The sequence below is a fragment of the Centroberyx affinis genome, unplaced genomic scaffold, assembly GCF_046629955.1.
Source record: "Centroberyx affinis isolate AG114_WGS23_722 - 3 ecotype Tasmania unplaced genomic scaffold, CSIRO-AGI_Caff_v1 ptg002895l_1, whole genome shotgun sequence".
Classification (NCBI taxonomy): Eukaryota; Metazoa; Chordata; class Actinopteri; order Beryciformes; family Berycidae; genus Centroberyx; species Centroberyx affinis.
The window spans coordinates 1-17,204 of NW_027281021.1; the positions used below are offsets into that span (position 1 = coordinate 1).

Here is a 17,204-nt window from a genome sequence, read left to right on the forward strand (position 1 = left end):
CTTTTTGATTGTTTTTGCATTCTCTGAATATCTCTCTAAAGCATGGGATAGGAGGAGAAAAGTAACATATGATAGATAAATTCCTCATACTCTATTCTATATGATTGCAAACTATTGGTTTATGAACGGGATCAAATATACAGTGTTTGGCACTAATGGATGCAGATTTTGTCCTGTTTGGATTTGTGTATTGTGTCTTGTGTTTGTATGTTTGTATACTGTAAATATGCTGTTTTTCCATTGTGGGATATCTCCTGGAGCGTTATTTGTGGGAGGTTTATGTTTATGTTTGGATGAGGTTTATGTTTTTGTTTATGTCTATATTTATGTTTGGATGATATCTACTGTATGTATTGTGCTGTTAGGTGATGGTGGGTTAACATGTCGGAATGTTTGGTTTGTTGTTAGTTAATGAGTCTGAATAATTCCATGAGGGATGGGTCACGTAAATGACCAGACACGAAAATAAAATATTCATTCATTCATTCATTCATTCATTCATTCATTCAACAGAATCTCATCAGTCTGGTTTCAGTGGAGAGTTTTAGTGTCCCATGATGCTCTGAATGCTGCTTCAGAGGCTGAGGAGAAGAAACTCTGGGGGGAAAAACACTGGATACTTGTAAATTTTTTGGCTTGAGATAGATACTGAAGATACTGAATACTGATACTGAATATTTACACCAGGTCAAAGGTTTGCTACTGACTGAAAGTGTTCTGGTTGACGGTGAGGGAGCAGAGAGCGCCTTCGGCCCGCCTGGATCCGCTGAAGCCGCTTCCCCTCATCACGATGTTGAACGACTCTGAGACAGACAGCGACATGACAGAGAGAGAGAGAGAGGCAGGGATTATTATGGGATGTTTTCATCGTTCACGATGTTGTAGATAAATGCAATATTACACGCACATTACTCCAATATAGTCTGTGGTGCGTAGATCGATTATGTCAGTAGGAAAATCACAGGCCCGCACTCACATTTATTAGTTTGACTCATATTTACTTAAGTTGAAAAATATATTAAACTAATAGAGAGTGCAGACAGTGATTTTTCCATAGCAAGAATATTGTTTTTGATATATGTCTTTAATATTGTCTAAATTCCACAGAAACTACAAATATCAAACGTCAAATGTTTTTGTTTGTTTGTTTGTTTGTTTGTTTATTAAGATCCCCACTAGCTTTTGCATGGCAGCAGCTATTCTTCCTGGGGTCCACATAATTTACATGGTGACCATACAAAAATACACATTCACACTACTCATTACAATACACTTACATAACACATCATAATGCACATCTACTGTAACTAAAACAATAACAATTGACACAATTTAAATAACACAAACATGCTGCAAATAGACAATGAAAATAGACTTATTTGTTGGTGAAATGTGGTGATTTATGATTCCAGCAATGCTAAGAGTTAAATTTATATTCATTATTTATCACTAGTGCAAGTGCAAAGTGGGTTAAAAGTGGGTAAAATCTGTATTCATTTGTTCTTATATATACCATTACATAATTGTCTCCTGTTGTATTTCTATATTCACACAAAACTCATCCAACTCACCATTCACACAAACGCTGGACGGCTCTATTCTGAATATTTCTGTGCACGACTGCTTCAGGATCTGTGGAGTGGAAATACAGACAGCAGCTCAGGACGTAATACTGTGTTCGTTACTCTGATTCTGTGTGTAATTTTATTTATTTATTTATTTATTTTAAACCTTTATTTTAGGATTTTCAATATAAGACAAACACTCAGTACATCACTCGAGCAACTCCGCCACGATTATCTTCACAAATACAAAAAAGAAAAAAAGAAAAAAGAAAAAACAGATCACAGGACTTCATCATTACTAGTACAATAAAATACATATACACAACGATAGAGGGCACACACTTACATCATCAGTCCACTACCCTTGAGGTACTCTAGTACAGTGGTTCTCAACCTTTTTCATATCAAGGACCCCTAATTTAGTCCACATTAGGGCCACGGACCCCCCATTTGATGAGATTTTGTCTCTCAGACCCAAATCTCAGAATATTTTTATTGTTAGATATGATTTTGTCCAGAATTCCATGACTATCTGTATTGTAGGTAGAGAGATAACAGAGAAACTATGATCAAAATAGTCATTCTAAAATGACAAAATAATGAGGTTTAACATTTCATCAATTTGCTGGGGACCCTCTGGAATGCCCTCAAGGACCCCTGGTGGTCCCCGGACCGCACGTTGAGAACCACTGCTCTAGTACAGGGCTCCAAATTCTGACAAATATTCGAGTCTTGTTCTTATTAGAGAACCTTAACCTTTCTAAGTATAACACATTCATCAACTCTCTTATCCACATATCACATGTTGGTGCGTAGTCTGACTTCCACATAAGTAGAATAAGTTTTCTTGCTACAACCATACCGAATGAAATGGCCTGAGTTTCATAAGACAGCAACTAGTGGGTTAGGTTCCCAGTTCTTCTCAAAGGCTTTAGAGAAACATTCAAATACACTCTCCCAATAAGTAAACAATTTCCGACATGTCCAAAGAGAATGTGTCAATGACCCCGTCTGCCTCTTTACACCTGTTACAGAGGGGGGACACATCAGGGTGTGTGTGTAATCTGTCTTTGGAGTGGTACAGCCGATGTACTGTTTTGAATTGTATCAGATTGCTGTGTGTAACTTATGTATGAAACTCATTTGTGTACAACGTCATGTGATCTGACCTCACCGAGTTAACGATGTCTTTGAGAGCGTGGAAGCCGGACAGCACCGGGAACACTTGGTCCGTGCCGTCTGCTATTTCGGCAAGCTGTGACAAAAATAAACACATTTAAACAACAACAACTTAAGACTGGAACGGCGAAGCATTGGACCAGTTAGCCAAAGTTCATGCCATGTGCTCAGAAAGGTCTTGAGTTGTAATCCAGCTCATAACTACTGTGATTTATCCCTTTCCACATCCCTTCACTGCTTTCCTGCCGCTGACCATGCAACACTCTGCAATGAAGCAGAAATAGCATGAATATTATCTTTAAAAAAGGAAAAACAAGACAAACTGAAAAAGGCTGACTCCAGAAACACTTTTAGAGTTTAGTTTATTTCAGTTTGCTTTACTCAGTTTAGTTTAGTTTAGTTCACATCCAGGTTTATTTCTGTATTGTTGCCCTACTGCAGTGATTCTCAACCTTTTTCATATCAAGGACCCTACTTTAGTCCACATTAGAGCCATGCAATGTTGTATTTTTATTGCCAGATATGATTTTGTCCAGAATTCCTTGACTATCTGTAGAGGTAACAGAGAAACTATGATCAAAACAGTCATTCTTCTACATTCTCTAATTGTGTTAACTTCTTGTAAATGAAATAATGCTGAAGTTTAACAATTCATCAGTTTGCTGGGGACCCCCTGGAACCCCCTCCGGGACCCCTGGTGGTCCCCGGACCCCACATTTGAGAACCACTGCCCTACTGTACAAGGTTTACTACTAGCCTGGGTCCCTCCATGGTAAAAGGGGCCATTTCAAACATAGTTAAAAAGTATTTTCAAATACCTAAAAAAATACTAGAGATATAAGAGATAAGCGCTCCTTTCTTATTCTTTTTTCAAGTACTTGGAAATACTTTCACTGGTTCCTTTACCCATGTGCAGTTTGAAGCACAGTGTGTGGCAGTAGAGCTGAAATGTCGAGTTCTGGAAGTAAATTTCCAGTTCATTTCCCCTACAGGGAATTAGATTATTAGCCATATCCATGTATATAAGACATTAGATAAGAAATACAGGATGAGATAAATAAAAAGAGATAAAGTGTATAAGACGAGAGACTAAATAAAGGTGAGGAGAATAAAGATCAAGCTGCATACAAAAAAAGTTTTGAGCCTGGTTCTCAGACTGTGAACCGACTCTATCTGTTCCTGCCGAACCAGCAGCGTTCAGGGACAGGAGGCTGTTGCTAGGAGGAGATTTTTTTTTTTTTTTTTTCTGGCGGCTGTCCAGAGCTTTCATCTCCTGCTCCAGTGTCAGCAGAGCAGGAAGCTCGTCTGGCACCGTCCAATTAGAGGCTGATGTGATTACTTCCTCCTCAGACCGCACAGTGACTGACATCCGCCTGCTGCTAACGCTTCTGTTTGGTGACGCTCAGGACGAGATCTATGCAGTTTAGAGGCAGTGTAGACGGGCAGTTTTGCTACCAATGGCCATGCAGTTAAATGTGATTATAATGCAGTTAAGACCATAATGTGGTGCAGAGCCAATGTAAACACTGTACTGTTATTATATTAATGTGATTATGCTCTTAGTCAGAGTAAGCAAAACTGCCATATCTCCAGAATGTCAAAGCAGCTTGATGACATTGCATTTTTTCATGTAATGTTCCAATAAACCACACACACCCATTACTGTCTTCAATCATTTGCTCTCCCTGGACGGGGTAATTCCTATTTTCCCAGGGTTCCCATGTTCCCCAGTTCTAGGGTTAGGGTTACAGAGACGTTCAAAATCAAATAAAATGATAACCATTGGTTTTTGTTGTGTTTATATAGCTGTTTTGAAGCCTTGTTCCAATAAAAAAAAAACCTGGATAATATTTATGAAATATTTTAACTTCAAATTTGTCCCGAACACAATTGGAGGGTTAATGTGTGTTAACAGAATATTGAACTGAGCAACATAGGACCCTGGGAACATAAGACCCTGGGAACATAGGACCCTGGGAACATAGGACCTTGGGAACATAGGACCCTGGGAACATAGGACCTTGGGAACATAGGACCCTGGGAACATAAGACCCTGGGAACATAGGACCCTGGGAACATAGGACCTTGGGAACATAGGACCCTGGGAACATAGGACCTTGGGAACATAGGACCCTGGGAACATAGGACCCTGGGAACATAAGACCCTGGGAACATAGGACCTTGGGAACATAGGACCCTGGGAACATAGGACCCTGGGAACATAGGACCTTGGGAACATAGGACCCTGGGAACATAGGACCCTGGGAACATAGGACCTTGGGAACATAGATACGCTCCCCTTTTGGACATGTAACTTCTTCATTAACAGCCTGACTGTTGTTTCATGGTGGTGATCAAATCCAAACAGCTACAAATACAGTTCTCCCCTACTGTCTTAAAGGTCTCAGTGGATTCAGCTGATCTGATGTTGTGGGATTTTGACTTTTCTTTTAAGAGACCTCGACCAGTGGACCTAAAGGATGTAGATGTACAGTATGGATGGACGCAGCATTTCGGAAATGTACAGAAAGGCAAAACCATGCAACGTTTTAAATTGAATTGTGTAGCTGACAGGGAGCCGGGACAGAGGGACAGGAGTGATGTGGTCCCTCTTTTTTTGGATCTAATTAAGAGTCCAGCTGCAGTGTTCTGTACCAACTGTAGGCAGGAGAGACAAGTCTGAGTGATACCAGTAAAACAAAGAGTTACAATAATCCAGACGGGAGGGAGGGGGGAACTCTCTCTAGGTGTGAAAAGGACAAAAAGGGCCTGATGTTAGATATGACTGTTAGTTGGTGGAAGTTGGATTTCACAACTGAGTTAAATATCGTCCTTTCTTGAGGCCGACTGGTCGACGAATTGTTCGGACAACCCACCGAGATTCAAGATTCAAGATCCAAGATCCAAGATTCAAGATTCAAGATTCAAGATTCAAGATTCAAGATCCAAGATTCAAGATTCAAGATTCAAGATTCAAGATTCAAGATCCAAGATTCAAGATCCAAGATTCAAGATTCAAGATTCAAGATTTCCTTTTATCGTCAGTGTACAAGTACAACGAAATTGCGCTCGCAGCTCCCTGAGTTTGATGCATAACAAACTAAACAATAATAAACAAGTAAATTAAATTAAATAAATAAAAACTGAGTGCAAAAACACAGTGTGCAAAGAGCATTGTCAACTTAAGAGTACTTAAATTAAAAAGCTAGAGAGCAGTTAAACACGTAAGAGCAGTTAGGTAAGAACTTAAGTAGTAAAAATAGACATTTTGCATGTAGAGCAGTCAGTATCATGTCAACAGTCAGATACTTTCAGGACTTTTGCGTGTCTTGTAACTTCTACTATGGCAACAACTGCAAGTCATTTGTTTTTGGGTTGACATCTTGACCGGATATATACAGCACACTGGGCTTGTGTGTGGCCGCCTGCTGCAGCGGTCGACGCCACTTTAAATACAACATGAAGTCTCCAACATTAAAGACATAATGACTTCCTCTGCAGCCGCTGCCTGCTAACGGTCATTAGGGATCGCTGTGACAAACAAATGTTGATTTAAGTTAAGATGGAGAAAAGATCAAATATCACACTGCTGCCAACACTGAGTGCAGAACAACGGTTCTCCAACATTGTGGTTCAAATTTTATTATAGTAGTAGTAGTAGTAGTAACAATTTTCCAAAATGTATGTACATAGGAATAAATAAAGTAGTAAAATAGTAATACTCCAAGGTAAAGGCCTAAATTACTAACTGTTCACAACAGTGCAGACTAAAGCATGGACTGACTACAGTGACTGACCACAGTAAAGCCTGTTGAGTCACACAGGAGGACCAGGAGCAGGAGCACACTTTATTTAGTTTAATGAAGTTAATGAAGTATTTGTAATTTGGGTTTTTGTAACCCTGAACCTCGAGGAAGATCTGAGCCCAGTCTGCAGCAAGTGTGTAAGCCTGTGCGTGTTTTTGAATGCATGTGTGTGTGTGTGTGTGTGTGTGTGTGTTTAGACAGGCTGTGTCATCATTTAGACAGGCTCAACATCATAAACAATGATAACAGAGTTAGAGCGTCATTCTGCCCATATGCAAGTCAACATTTTAGTTAAAGAATATAAGATATTTCTGCACCATGGCACGCGCACACACACACACACACACACACACACACAGACAAAGATGAAACACCTACTGTACCTTAGTCAAAAACATTTTGGTCACATGCCAGCCTAACACACACACACTCTCTCTCCCTCTCTCCCTCTCTCCTTCTCTCTCTCCCTCTCTCTCTCCCTCTCTCTCTCCCTCTCTCTCTCTCTCTCTCACTCACACACACTCACTAAAACAAACAAAATCCCAGTGATCAAACTGCTTGTGTCTCCCTGCCTGAACACATTTGGAAAAACAAAACCCTCTCTCCGACGGAGAAAGTCGCTCTTTCTTTCAGGCCGACGTGGGAGTCAGAAGCAAATAAGTGAAAGCAAAGAGAAAAGAAAAGAAAAGAAGAGAAGAGAGGAAACAGCCAGGTGATCTTACCTGTTTGTGGTCGAAGCCCATGACCCCGACACAGTAAACTCTGGCTCCGAACCCGCGGGCTTTGTCTGCCTGAGGAGGAAAAACATTTAAAAAAAGCATAAATTAGGAAAAACATTAGAAAAACATAAATTAGGTGGTGGTAAATTGGTTTACATATATGGAGTGTTTTTTTTCCTTTTACTTCTGTGTATTTAAATTGTATCCTTTGTTGTCCTTTTTACTATTGTTTTTATTGTTTTACTCCTTTTATTTCTTTGTTTTTATGCTTTTTTATTCTGCGACGCACTTTGTAAACAGTCTTGTTAAAAGGCACTATACAAATAAATGTATTATTATTATTAATATTATTATGTTAAAGATTCAGGGAGAGAAGACCTGGATCTGTTTACTGACATAAACCCCATCAGGACAGATCAGTGTTCAGCCCTGAAATCCAAAGATTTATTACCGGTGACAATAACTGTCACCGGTAATAAATCTTAGGTCCATCACACCAACAATGTACTGTGCATCGTACTTCTGCAACTGATGTTGATCAAACCAACTAGATTGTTTTTTTCCAGTGAAAAACAAGATAGTTTGAACTCTGTCCTCTCGTTCTTTTAGAATCACATGGAAAAGATCACAGCTAAACACATCATCGTTCTCTTTTCTAAAAAAAAAAAGGAATTCAGACACTTTTTACTTTTACTTAAGTGGATTTTTACACCAGTGCCTTTACTTCTACTTAAGTAAAATATCAGTAAATTTCCTCTTGAGTAGCTTCAAAGTTAGAATTTTTTTTTATCCATACTGTACGACAACGTTATTCTTTATCTGCTCGTTCCAACGCTTCATTGAAGCTCTAGCTGCTTATCTTGAGTGAAATATTCAAAGCAAAGGGGCCAATTTTTTTTTTTTTTAGAGCTGCTCCATTACATCAAATTAAAAAAAATCTAGCCGTCTTGTGCATCATTTTCTCCACATTTCCCTGTAATTCAGCCTGACATATTTGGTATCTTTGGAAACCTTGGGATCTTGACTAGAATTTAAAATAAAGTTCTGTGGGTTTGAACAAAGCTTGGCTGCGAAACGTGTTTGTAATGATGGTCCCACACGAGGGACCTTAGGGTAGAAGTGGTAGGGTGTGTGTGTGTGTGTGTGTGTGTGTGTGTGTGTGTTACCTCCTGTACGGTCAGTTCGTAGGGATAAACCTCCAGTTTGCCGTCAGTCAGAGCGATGATGATGCTGGACGACCTGGAGGTTTGTGTCTTCATCTGCTCCGACACCTGAGGAACCAATCATGACAGAAACACAGGAGACAGTGTTGAGTGGATCCAGTGAAAGTCAACACATCTCACACACAGTATACATGTTGCTCAGTGAGGATCATGGCACTAAACTAGATATTTTGTGGAGACACTTGTCATCATTGGCAACGATTTTGTTTACATATTCCCAAGTGATGAATCTGTTTTATGGAGTTATTTTAGTGCCAGCACAAATTGAATCTGAATTTAATAGTTTTGAATTTGAAATGTTCAAACTGAATATTGTATGCTAAATTTGAAACTGTATTTCACATTTTGAAATTGAATCTAATGGTTTGAAATTGAATTTAACTTGTATTGCTTTCAACTTGAGTGAGTATTATTTCAATTTCGGTGGAGTTCCAAATTCAGTTCGGAATTCAGTTTTCAAATTCAGTTTCAACTCAGAGGCACTCATCCGGGGACTCTAGACTAGAATAGAAGAGCTCCGATTCAATCCAACCTGCTGCACCTCACAACTCACCTGTGAGTTGTGAGGTGCAGCAGGTCTTTTGTCAGCCATGACAAAATGGGAGAGACTTCACAGCTACCCTCATGGCCTAAATACCCAGAAAGCCTTGCGGTCCGAAGAAGTCCTTTGAAAGGAGTTGGATTGAATCTGAGCTCTTCTATTCTAGTCTAGAGTCCCCGGATGAGTGCCTCTGAGTTGAAACTGAATTTGAAAACTGAATTTGAAAACTGAATTTGAAAACTGAATTTGAAAACTGAATTTGAAAACTGAATTCCGAACTGAATTTGGAACTCCACCGAAATTGAAATAATACTCACAAGTTGAAAGCAATACGAGTTAAATTAAATTTCAAACCATTAGATTCAATTTCAATCTGTGAAATACAGTTTCAAATTTAGCAAACAATATTCAGTTTGAACATTTCAAATTCAAAACTATTAAATTCAGATTCAATTTGTGCTGGCACTAAAATAACTCCATACCGTTTTTGTTGATTACTAGGACAATGAGATGCGGTTGGTCTTTTTTTGTTGTTACTGCTGATTTAGTTTGATTTCATATGGATGCAGACACATTTCTCCAAGCTGACAGTCTCATCTTTCTCCCACAAGATCCCACAATAGATAAGTTGGCGTCAAAAAAAGACACATTTTAGGTCACTGTCTCAGTACCTAAGCCTTTGACAATAACACTGTGCCTATTACAACAAAATTCCCTTCAAACCTAAGTTATGTACAGTATTCCTATGGTCTCTGAAAGTTAAATCAATATTTAAGAATATGAATTGAGCTGTAATGTCATCAAGAATCACAACTCAAAACCCTCCAGATAGCTTTGGGAGCGACTCGTTCATGCTGATAAATATTGATTTACCTATCCAAGATCATAGGAATAATATATGTGACTTTGAGAATGGGATTTTTTGGTTATAGTTATATCTCATCAGTCTGTGATGCTCAACACGTTCCAGGAGTCATTTTGTGATGAATTGTTGTCATTTTAAATTTTTTGGTGAACCCACTTTTCCCTCAACCTGCCTCTACTGCAGTCAGTGATTTCCTACGTTTCCCAGAATGCCTTGCGACAAGCACCAGATATGGAGCATGACCTTGTTGCTTTCAGTCAGAGGAGGACATATGGTGTGTAAAAAATCCAGTTGGATAGCTAGCCAACTATTCATGAACACTGGGGCGTGTCGAGGATCTTCCTCAAACCTCAACCTGTCTCTCTGCTGCATTGCATTCTGGTCTCTCTCCTGCTCCTGTGGGTGGAGAAACTGGTCTCTCTCCTCTTCTACGATGGATTTCTCCCTGTATGATTGTATTGAACGTCTCTCGGTGCAAAATGGCGGCTCTAGAAAGAAGCCCTCACTCTTTGATTCTGAGGGACTGACACCAAAACCTGACGTTTACCGCTGAGGTTTTACATCCTGAAACATTTCCTCATGTCAGACTCCATCTACGTTTGGCACAACTTTTAACAAAACAAATTCAGTGCAGAATAATAAAAATACACCACCAAACAACAAATTGGACCCAGAAATCCAAAGTACATCAACAACAGCTTTTTTTTTAACAGTGTTAAAGTGTTTTAGGGAGGATTTCACAATGGCCAATCCAAGATCAAAGGGAATGTATTATGTTGATTGTGGATTGGATTGGATTGTTTTATAGTGGATTTTCCCTATAAGTGTCTGTTTCTATTGAAAATAGTCGAGACAATGAATGATATGTGACATCCCAGGCTTCTATTCTGGAAAGCAATCCCCATGTTATCACTCAGATAAAAGAACAGAGAAGTTACAGGCGTTCAGACCAAAGTGTCGTACCGCTTTCATGCCTTCATGCATGTAAGTTTCACCTGCAGGTTTGATCTGGCTCAGCTGTTTCAAACCCTCGTCTATCTGCGACCTGCAGAGGGACAGACAGGACCGACACAGCTTAAACAAACACCGAAACAACAGATAACAGCCCCGGTTTCTGTGTTATCTGGGAATGCTGTTGGTTTTTCGGTGAAGAGGAAGAGGAGGAAGACGGGGGAGGGAGCGAGAGAGAGAGAGAGAGAGAGAGAGAGAGAGAAGTGGAAGACGGTACCTGTCTCCAGTTAGTGGCAGGATTACAGCTGCTCTGGATGAAAAGACAATGTAGGAAACCCTCATCCTAGGACTGGAACACACTCACACACACACACACACACACACACACACACACATACAGGGAGAGTGGAGCGTGTGAATCTTATCTGCCTCACAAAGGCAAACAGCAGTAACTATTTTTATGTGCTACAAAGATCAAAGATTGTAACCGGCTTTGGATTTCATATCAACATGAATTATTCCCCTAAGCGATGCTAAACGCTGTGTTTCCCTCTTCTGTGCCGACTTTACAGAAGATAAAGGTTGAAGTCTCAGATTCATTGCTGCTCTTTAGCTTTGCAGGATCATATTGCAGCATCAAGGCCGGTCTCCACTCTCTTACAAGCCATACAGGTTTATAAAACTACCAGTATCAACTACTGAAAAGTGCATTTACACTCTGACAGTCTGCTGTTTAATCATAACATAACATATCATAACACAATATTAACATAACATGACATAACGATATGACATGACATAAAGCATAACATTAATATAGCATAACATAACATTAATATAGCATAAGCATGACACACAACATGACATACAAACACATCTATATACATTGTGTTAATGAATAAAGATGAGTTGATTTCACTAAATTGCACTATTACATCTATTTTACTTAGATATTACTTACTTATTTTCAGTCATTACTGCGTAATTAATGGCCTGTAATTTAAATGGTCACCGTTTTGGGTTTTTTTACACCACCTGTAGGCTATATTTTTGTATATATTTGTTCATATTTTGTATTTTCCAACTTGCACAAATAAACAAATAAACAAATAAACCCTGAACCCTGACAGTGTCGGTCCTCTGCTCTATAGTTAAGCTGTGGAGGACAAATCTCTCTGTTCTGGTCTCCATGAACATCTGTGCTGGGTGTGCTGGTCGTATATTTAGTAGCCCGTTATTAAGATTAAAAATATCACACACACCCTCCTCTCCCTCTCCAGAGGTATTTTGTAGCAGTTGGTGGCCCAACATGAGGTCTGCTGCCCGAAATAGAAACGCCCTACTTTCCCGTTTTGTTTGTATTGTAACTAAAAGACTGATACTGAGTTCTCACTGTGTAAACAGCCTGACAAATTATTGACTAATCACTACCATGGCTGGTTCAGTAGAATAGAATAGAATAGAATAGAATAGAGAGGAAAGAGGAGAGGAGAGGAGAGGAGAGGAGAGGAAACAGGAGAGGAGAGGAGAGGAGAGGAGAGGAGAGGAGAGGAGAGGAGAGGAGAGGAGAGGAGAGGAGAGGAGAGGAGAGGAGAGGAGAAGAAACAGGAGAGGAGAGGAGAGGAGAGGAGAGGAGAGGAGAGGAAACAGGAGAGGAGAGAAGAGGAGAGGAGAGAGGAGGAGAGGAGAGGAGAGGAAACAGGAGAGGAGAGAAGAGGAGAGGAGAGGAGAGGAGAGGAAGAGAGAGGAGAGGAGAGGTGAGGAAGAGAGAGGAGAGGAGAGGAGAGGAGAGGAAACAGGAGAGGACAGGAGAGGAGAGGAGAGGAGGAGAGGAGAGGAGAGAGGAGAGGAGAGGAAGAGAGAGGAGAGGAGAGGAAACAGGAGAGGACAGGAGAGGAGAGGAGGAGAGGAGAGGAGAGGAGAGGAGAGGAGAGGAGAGGAGAGGAGAGGAGGGAGGAGAGGAGAGGAAACAGGAGAGGAGAGGAGAGGAAACAGGAGAGGACAGGAGAGGAGAGGAGAGGAGGAGAGGAGAGAGGAGAGGAGAGGAAGAGAGAGGAGAGGAGAGGAGAGGAGGAGAGGAGAGGAGAGAGGACAGGAGAGGAGAGGAAGAGAAAAGGAGGGGAGAGGAAACAGGAGAGGAGAGGAGAGGAGAGGAGGAGAGAGGAGAGGAGAGGAAGAGAGAGGAGAGGAGAGAAGAGGAGAGGAGAGAGGAGGAGAGGAGAGGAGAGGAAACAGGAGAGGAGAGAAGAGGAGAGGAGAGGAGAGGAGAGGAAACAGGAGAGGAGAGAAGAGGAGAGGAGAGGAGAGGAAGAGAGAGGAGAGGAGAGGAGAGGTGAGGAAGAGAGAGGAGAGGAGAGGAGAGTAAACAGGAGAGGAGAGGAGAGGAGAAGAGGAGATGAGAGGAGAGAGGAGAGGAGAGGAAACAGGAGAGGACAGGAGAGGAGAGGAGGAGAGGAGAGGAGAGAGGAGAGGAGAGGAAACAGGAGAGGAGAGGAGAGGAGAGGAGAGGAAACAGGAGAGGACAGGAGAGGAGAGGAGAGGAGGAGAGGAGAGGAGAGAGGAGAGGAGAGGAAGAGAGAGGAGAGGAAACAGGAGAGGACAGGAGAGGAGGAGAGGAGAGGAGAGGAGGGAGGAGAGGAGAGGAGAGAGGAGAGGAGAGGAGAGGAAACAGGAGAGGAGAGGAGAGGAGAGGAGAGGAGAGGAAACAGGAGAGGACAGGAGAGGAGAGGAGAGGAGGAGAGGAGAGAGGAGAGGAAGAGAGAGGAGAGGAGAGGAAACAGGAGAGGACAGGAGAGGAGAGGAGGAGAGGAGAGGAGAGGAAACAGGAGAGGACAGGAGAGGAGAGGAGGAGAAGAGAGGAGAGGAGAGAGGAGAGGAGAGAGGAGAGGACAGGAGAGGAGAGGAGGAGAAGAGAGGAGAGGAGAGAGGAGAGGAGAGGACAGGAGAGGAGAGGAGAGGAGAGGAGAGGAGAGGAGAGGAGAGGAGAGGACAGGACAGGAGAGGAGAGGAGAGGAGAGGAGAGGAGAGGAGAGGAGAGGAGAGGAGAGGAGAGGACAGGACAGGAGAGGAGAGGAGAGGAGAGGAGAGGAGAGGAGAGGTGGAGAAGAGAGGAGGGCAAAACAGCACCAAACAGAAGACTCCACTTTACCTGACAAACCTGTAGGTGAGCTGCTCCACAAACCCGTAGATCTCCCCCCAGTGCTCCGACACACTGCCTGACCTGTGGAGACAGGGAGCGCCAGGGTGATAAATCACACGCACCCACACACACAACACAACACAAAACAACACAACACAACTCAACACAACACTAAAAACCAAGTGCACCCAATCCTGAAGGGAGCAGAAACTAAAGAGCAGAGGTGGAACAAACTTGGAAGGAAGGTCAATCAATCAATCAATCAATCAAACTTTATTAATATGGCTCATATGCAGTGCAGTGTGCTTCACAGAGAGCGAAACAACTGCAACTGAAAACAAAATGAATATTTGACTTGTAGTTGAAACTGATTCTAGAAATCAAACTCATGATGCTCTTACCAAGTTTTTATCCTATTAAAACCATACTGCATTGAAAAGTCCTAGATATTTAGTTTTCTTTAAGATATTAAATTGATACTGGACTCTTGATTTGTTCTGACTTGACTTGCTGTTCTACATTTAGACTTGAGACTAGACTTGAGACTAGACTTGAGACTGACTTGGGACTCGAGCAAAACTGACTTGGTCAAACCTCTGCTGTTAAGTATTTTGCTTCTGCACGCTTTGACAGCAAAAGAATAAATAGAGAATCAACTCTCAGTTTATTCTGTTATTATCAAGTATTTAAAGTATTTTGCTTTTCCATGTTTAACAACAACAGAATAAACTGAGAATAGATTATTTTGGAGGCAGAATAACTCACACTCACCCCAATAGACCCCAAAAACCTTCCTGTTCATAATAGAAAACATTAAAATAAACCTGTCCAACCTGTAGCTAGCAGCAGGGGAACATGGAAAACTAAACACAGCCATAAATGGATAAATGGAGAGGAGCGACTCAAAGACCGCTCTCTCTCCACTGACACACACACATATAAAGGTTTTTATATTGGGAATGGATAACAAACTAAATCCTCTTTCAATCAATTACACACACACACACACACACACACACACACACACACACACACACACACACACACACACGTCACTCACCTGTCTAAAACAAAATAAATATCAAACGCTCCATCGCAGGAAGCGTCGTCTCCTTCACACAGCGATGAATTCACAAAAACACTGAGGAAAAGCAGGATTTTGCGCCATATCCGATCCATAATCAATCCATGTATTGACACATAGAATCAGCAGCGGGACAGTTCAGTGATGAAGCACGGAGTTATGAATCCTTCCTGCTGTTAGGAGACATTGTGAAAACAGCATCAGCCCGGCGGGTTCACATGCTGAGACACTCTGGGACGTTCACTTTGACACACAGCGGGCTGATAATGAAATAAGCGGGGCGGGGCGGCTGTAGGGTCAAGCTGGACAGAATACACACACACGACGTCCGGTCAATAAACCTCAAATTAAATAAAAGTAGCAAAGGGACAATCAGATTAGGTGAAATTACATCATAATAATAGGCTAATAATAATACAACCATAATAATAATAATAATAGTAATAATAACAATAATAAAGAAGAAGAAAAAAAGTAGTTTTATTATATTGCACTTATCTAAATAATAATAATAATAAAGGCTTTACAAAGTGCATTTTATTAAAAAAAAAAAATTACATTCATTTTAAGGTTTTTTTTTTTTTTTTTTTACATTAATTTACGTTTAAAACAGAAGGAACGGAGCAAATTAAATCAAATTTTAAAATCTTTAATAACCTATAAGTGTTCGAAAGAAAAAAAAACATCCCTAAAACACTAATAAAAAACAATAAACGACAAATTAAAAATGAAACATTTACATAAAAGCAAAACACAAAAGAATTTGTAGCAGGCTAGGCTAAATTAATAAAAAATATTTTCCTGAAACGCCCACTTTTATATATAATTAGGCTACTGTTGTTCTTTATTCTGATGCAATTTTGACACATATTTTATTTTATTTTCGTTCATTTATTTATTTATTTCATCGAAGTCCCACTACAGTAGCTTAGCTGTAGTCTTTTACTTTGAAAGAATAAATCGCTTGACTTCCTGTGTCGTTCTCGCTGTCTCTGGCTTGACGTAGCAACCGTTACCATGGTTGTCAACGGAGCATGCCGCAAAGCAGTCGGCTGCAAAGACGCGCACCTCTTGAAACTGTTTTGAATCAGTTACTGAATGAGGAAAATAGGAAGAAAGAGAGAGAAAGACACAGATTGAAAGATTCTTTCACTTAATATACTGTAAAGAACATTTTTCTATCAACAAAATCAAATATTCCTTCATTTTGAGACACAGGTGTAGATTTGGGGGAGACAAGGGGACATTTTACCTCTTTAAAATTGAAGCCATTCTACTTGCTTTGCCTTAAAATGCATTTTGAAAACAAATCAGGCTGCCATGTTTCATATTTTGATTGTTTTCTGTTCAGATCAGGGATTCACTTACCAACACCTTGCTGTATTTCACACTGACTAATAATTATCCTCAGTCTCACCTGCATGCTGCTCTCATGTAAATTTAAATATTTTTGCTTCAGTCTTGCAGCTGGAGTTAGAGAAAACAGAGTTGAACAGTGTATCCTGACCTAAAACATAATGAAACCCACACCTCTCTTTACAGGGACAGAACGTATTTCAACCCTTGGAAAAGAGGAATTGTTGGTGTTTTACCACCCAGAAGCAGCCAGGCCGCTCTGCCTGGATCTGACCGGACTCCAAAACAAAGTCAGTGTTTCCCCTGAAGGATTTGCTGCTGCAGAGGGAAAGCCTTCAGTTCAGAGTCTGACCACAATAAATCCATCAAGAGCCAAACAAATGAAATTCTCCAAGCGGGGCGGGGCGGCACGTCCGGCCTGCTGGAGGGAAAGAAATAAGACTGTAAACAAGCTGCTTTATAATTAAATTCTTACCAAAAGTGTAATGGTGATATTATTTTACTGCAGTATGTTGTAAACCCATGATCTCATGGTTCATGTCATCTGACTGGAAAACAAAACAATACAGATTCACATGAAAACGAAGTGGTATGATGATTAAATTAGAAAACCTTCACTGTCCTCATTGAGGCAGTTTGTTTTGCATCTTAAAGGAATAGTTGGGGTTAAGTTAGGGTCAAACAACCAATCACATGAGAGCAGAGAGAGACTACAGATGTTCAACCTGCAGAGAAATGTTCAGGCAGCGCCACCATCTGGACAGATGTTTCACTTA

General features: G+C 40.8%; 1 protein-coding gene across 1 annotated transcript; it reads right to left on the reverse strand.

The window, feature by feature from the left end:
• Window positions 1-699: 699 nt before the first annotated feature.
• LOC139658426 (anthrax toxin receptor 2-like) lies at window positions 700-15,281 on the reverse strand. Its single transcript, XM_071536556.1, has 9 exons — window positions 15,049-15,281; window positions 13,998-14,069; window positions 11,127-11,198; window positions 10,862-10,943; window positions 8,436-8,540; window positions 7,273-7,341; window positions 2,740-2,820; window positions 1,572-1,632; window positions 700-803 (listed from the first exon to the last, which is right to left on the reverse strand). The coding sequence occupies exons 1-9, from the start codon at window positions 15,165-15,167 to the stop codon at window positions 700-702; spliced, it is 765 nt and encodes a 254-aa protein (XP_071392657.1). The 5' UTR covers window positions 15,168-15,281.
• Between the last annotated feature and the right edge of the window lie 1,923 nt (window positions 15,282-17,204).

Excerpts from the sequence above, each read along its gene's own strand:
- LOC139658426 (XM_071536556.1), bottom strand. The coding sequence starts at position 15,167 with ATGGATCGGATATGGCGCAAAATCCTGCTTTTCCTCAGTGTTTTTGTG. Across the intron at positions 11,199-13,997 it reads CTCACCTACAGGTTTGTCAG|TCCTAGGATGAGGGTTTCCT; the intron begins GTAAAGTGGAGT and ends AGTGTGTTCCAG. Across the intron at positions 10,944-11,126 it reads CTGCCACTAACTGGAGACAG|GTCGCAGATAGACGAGGGTT; the intron begins GTACCGTCTTCC and ends GTCCCTCTGCAG.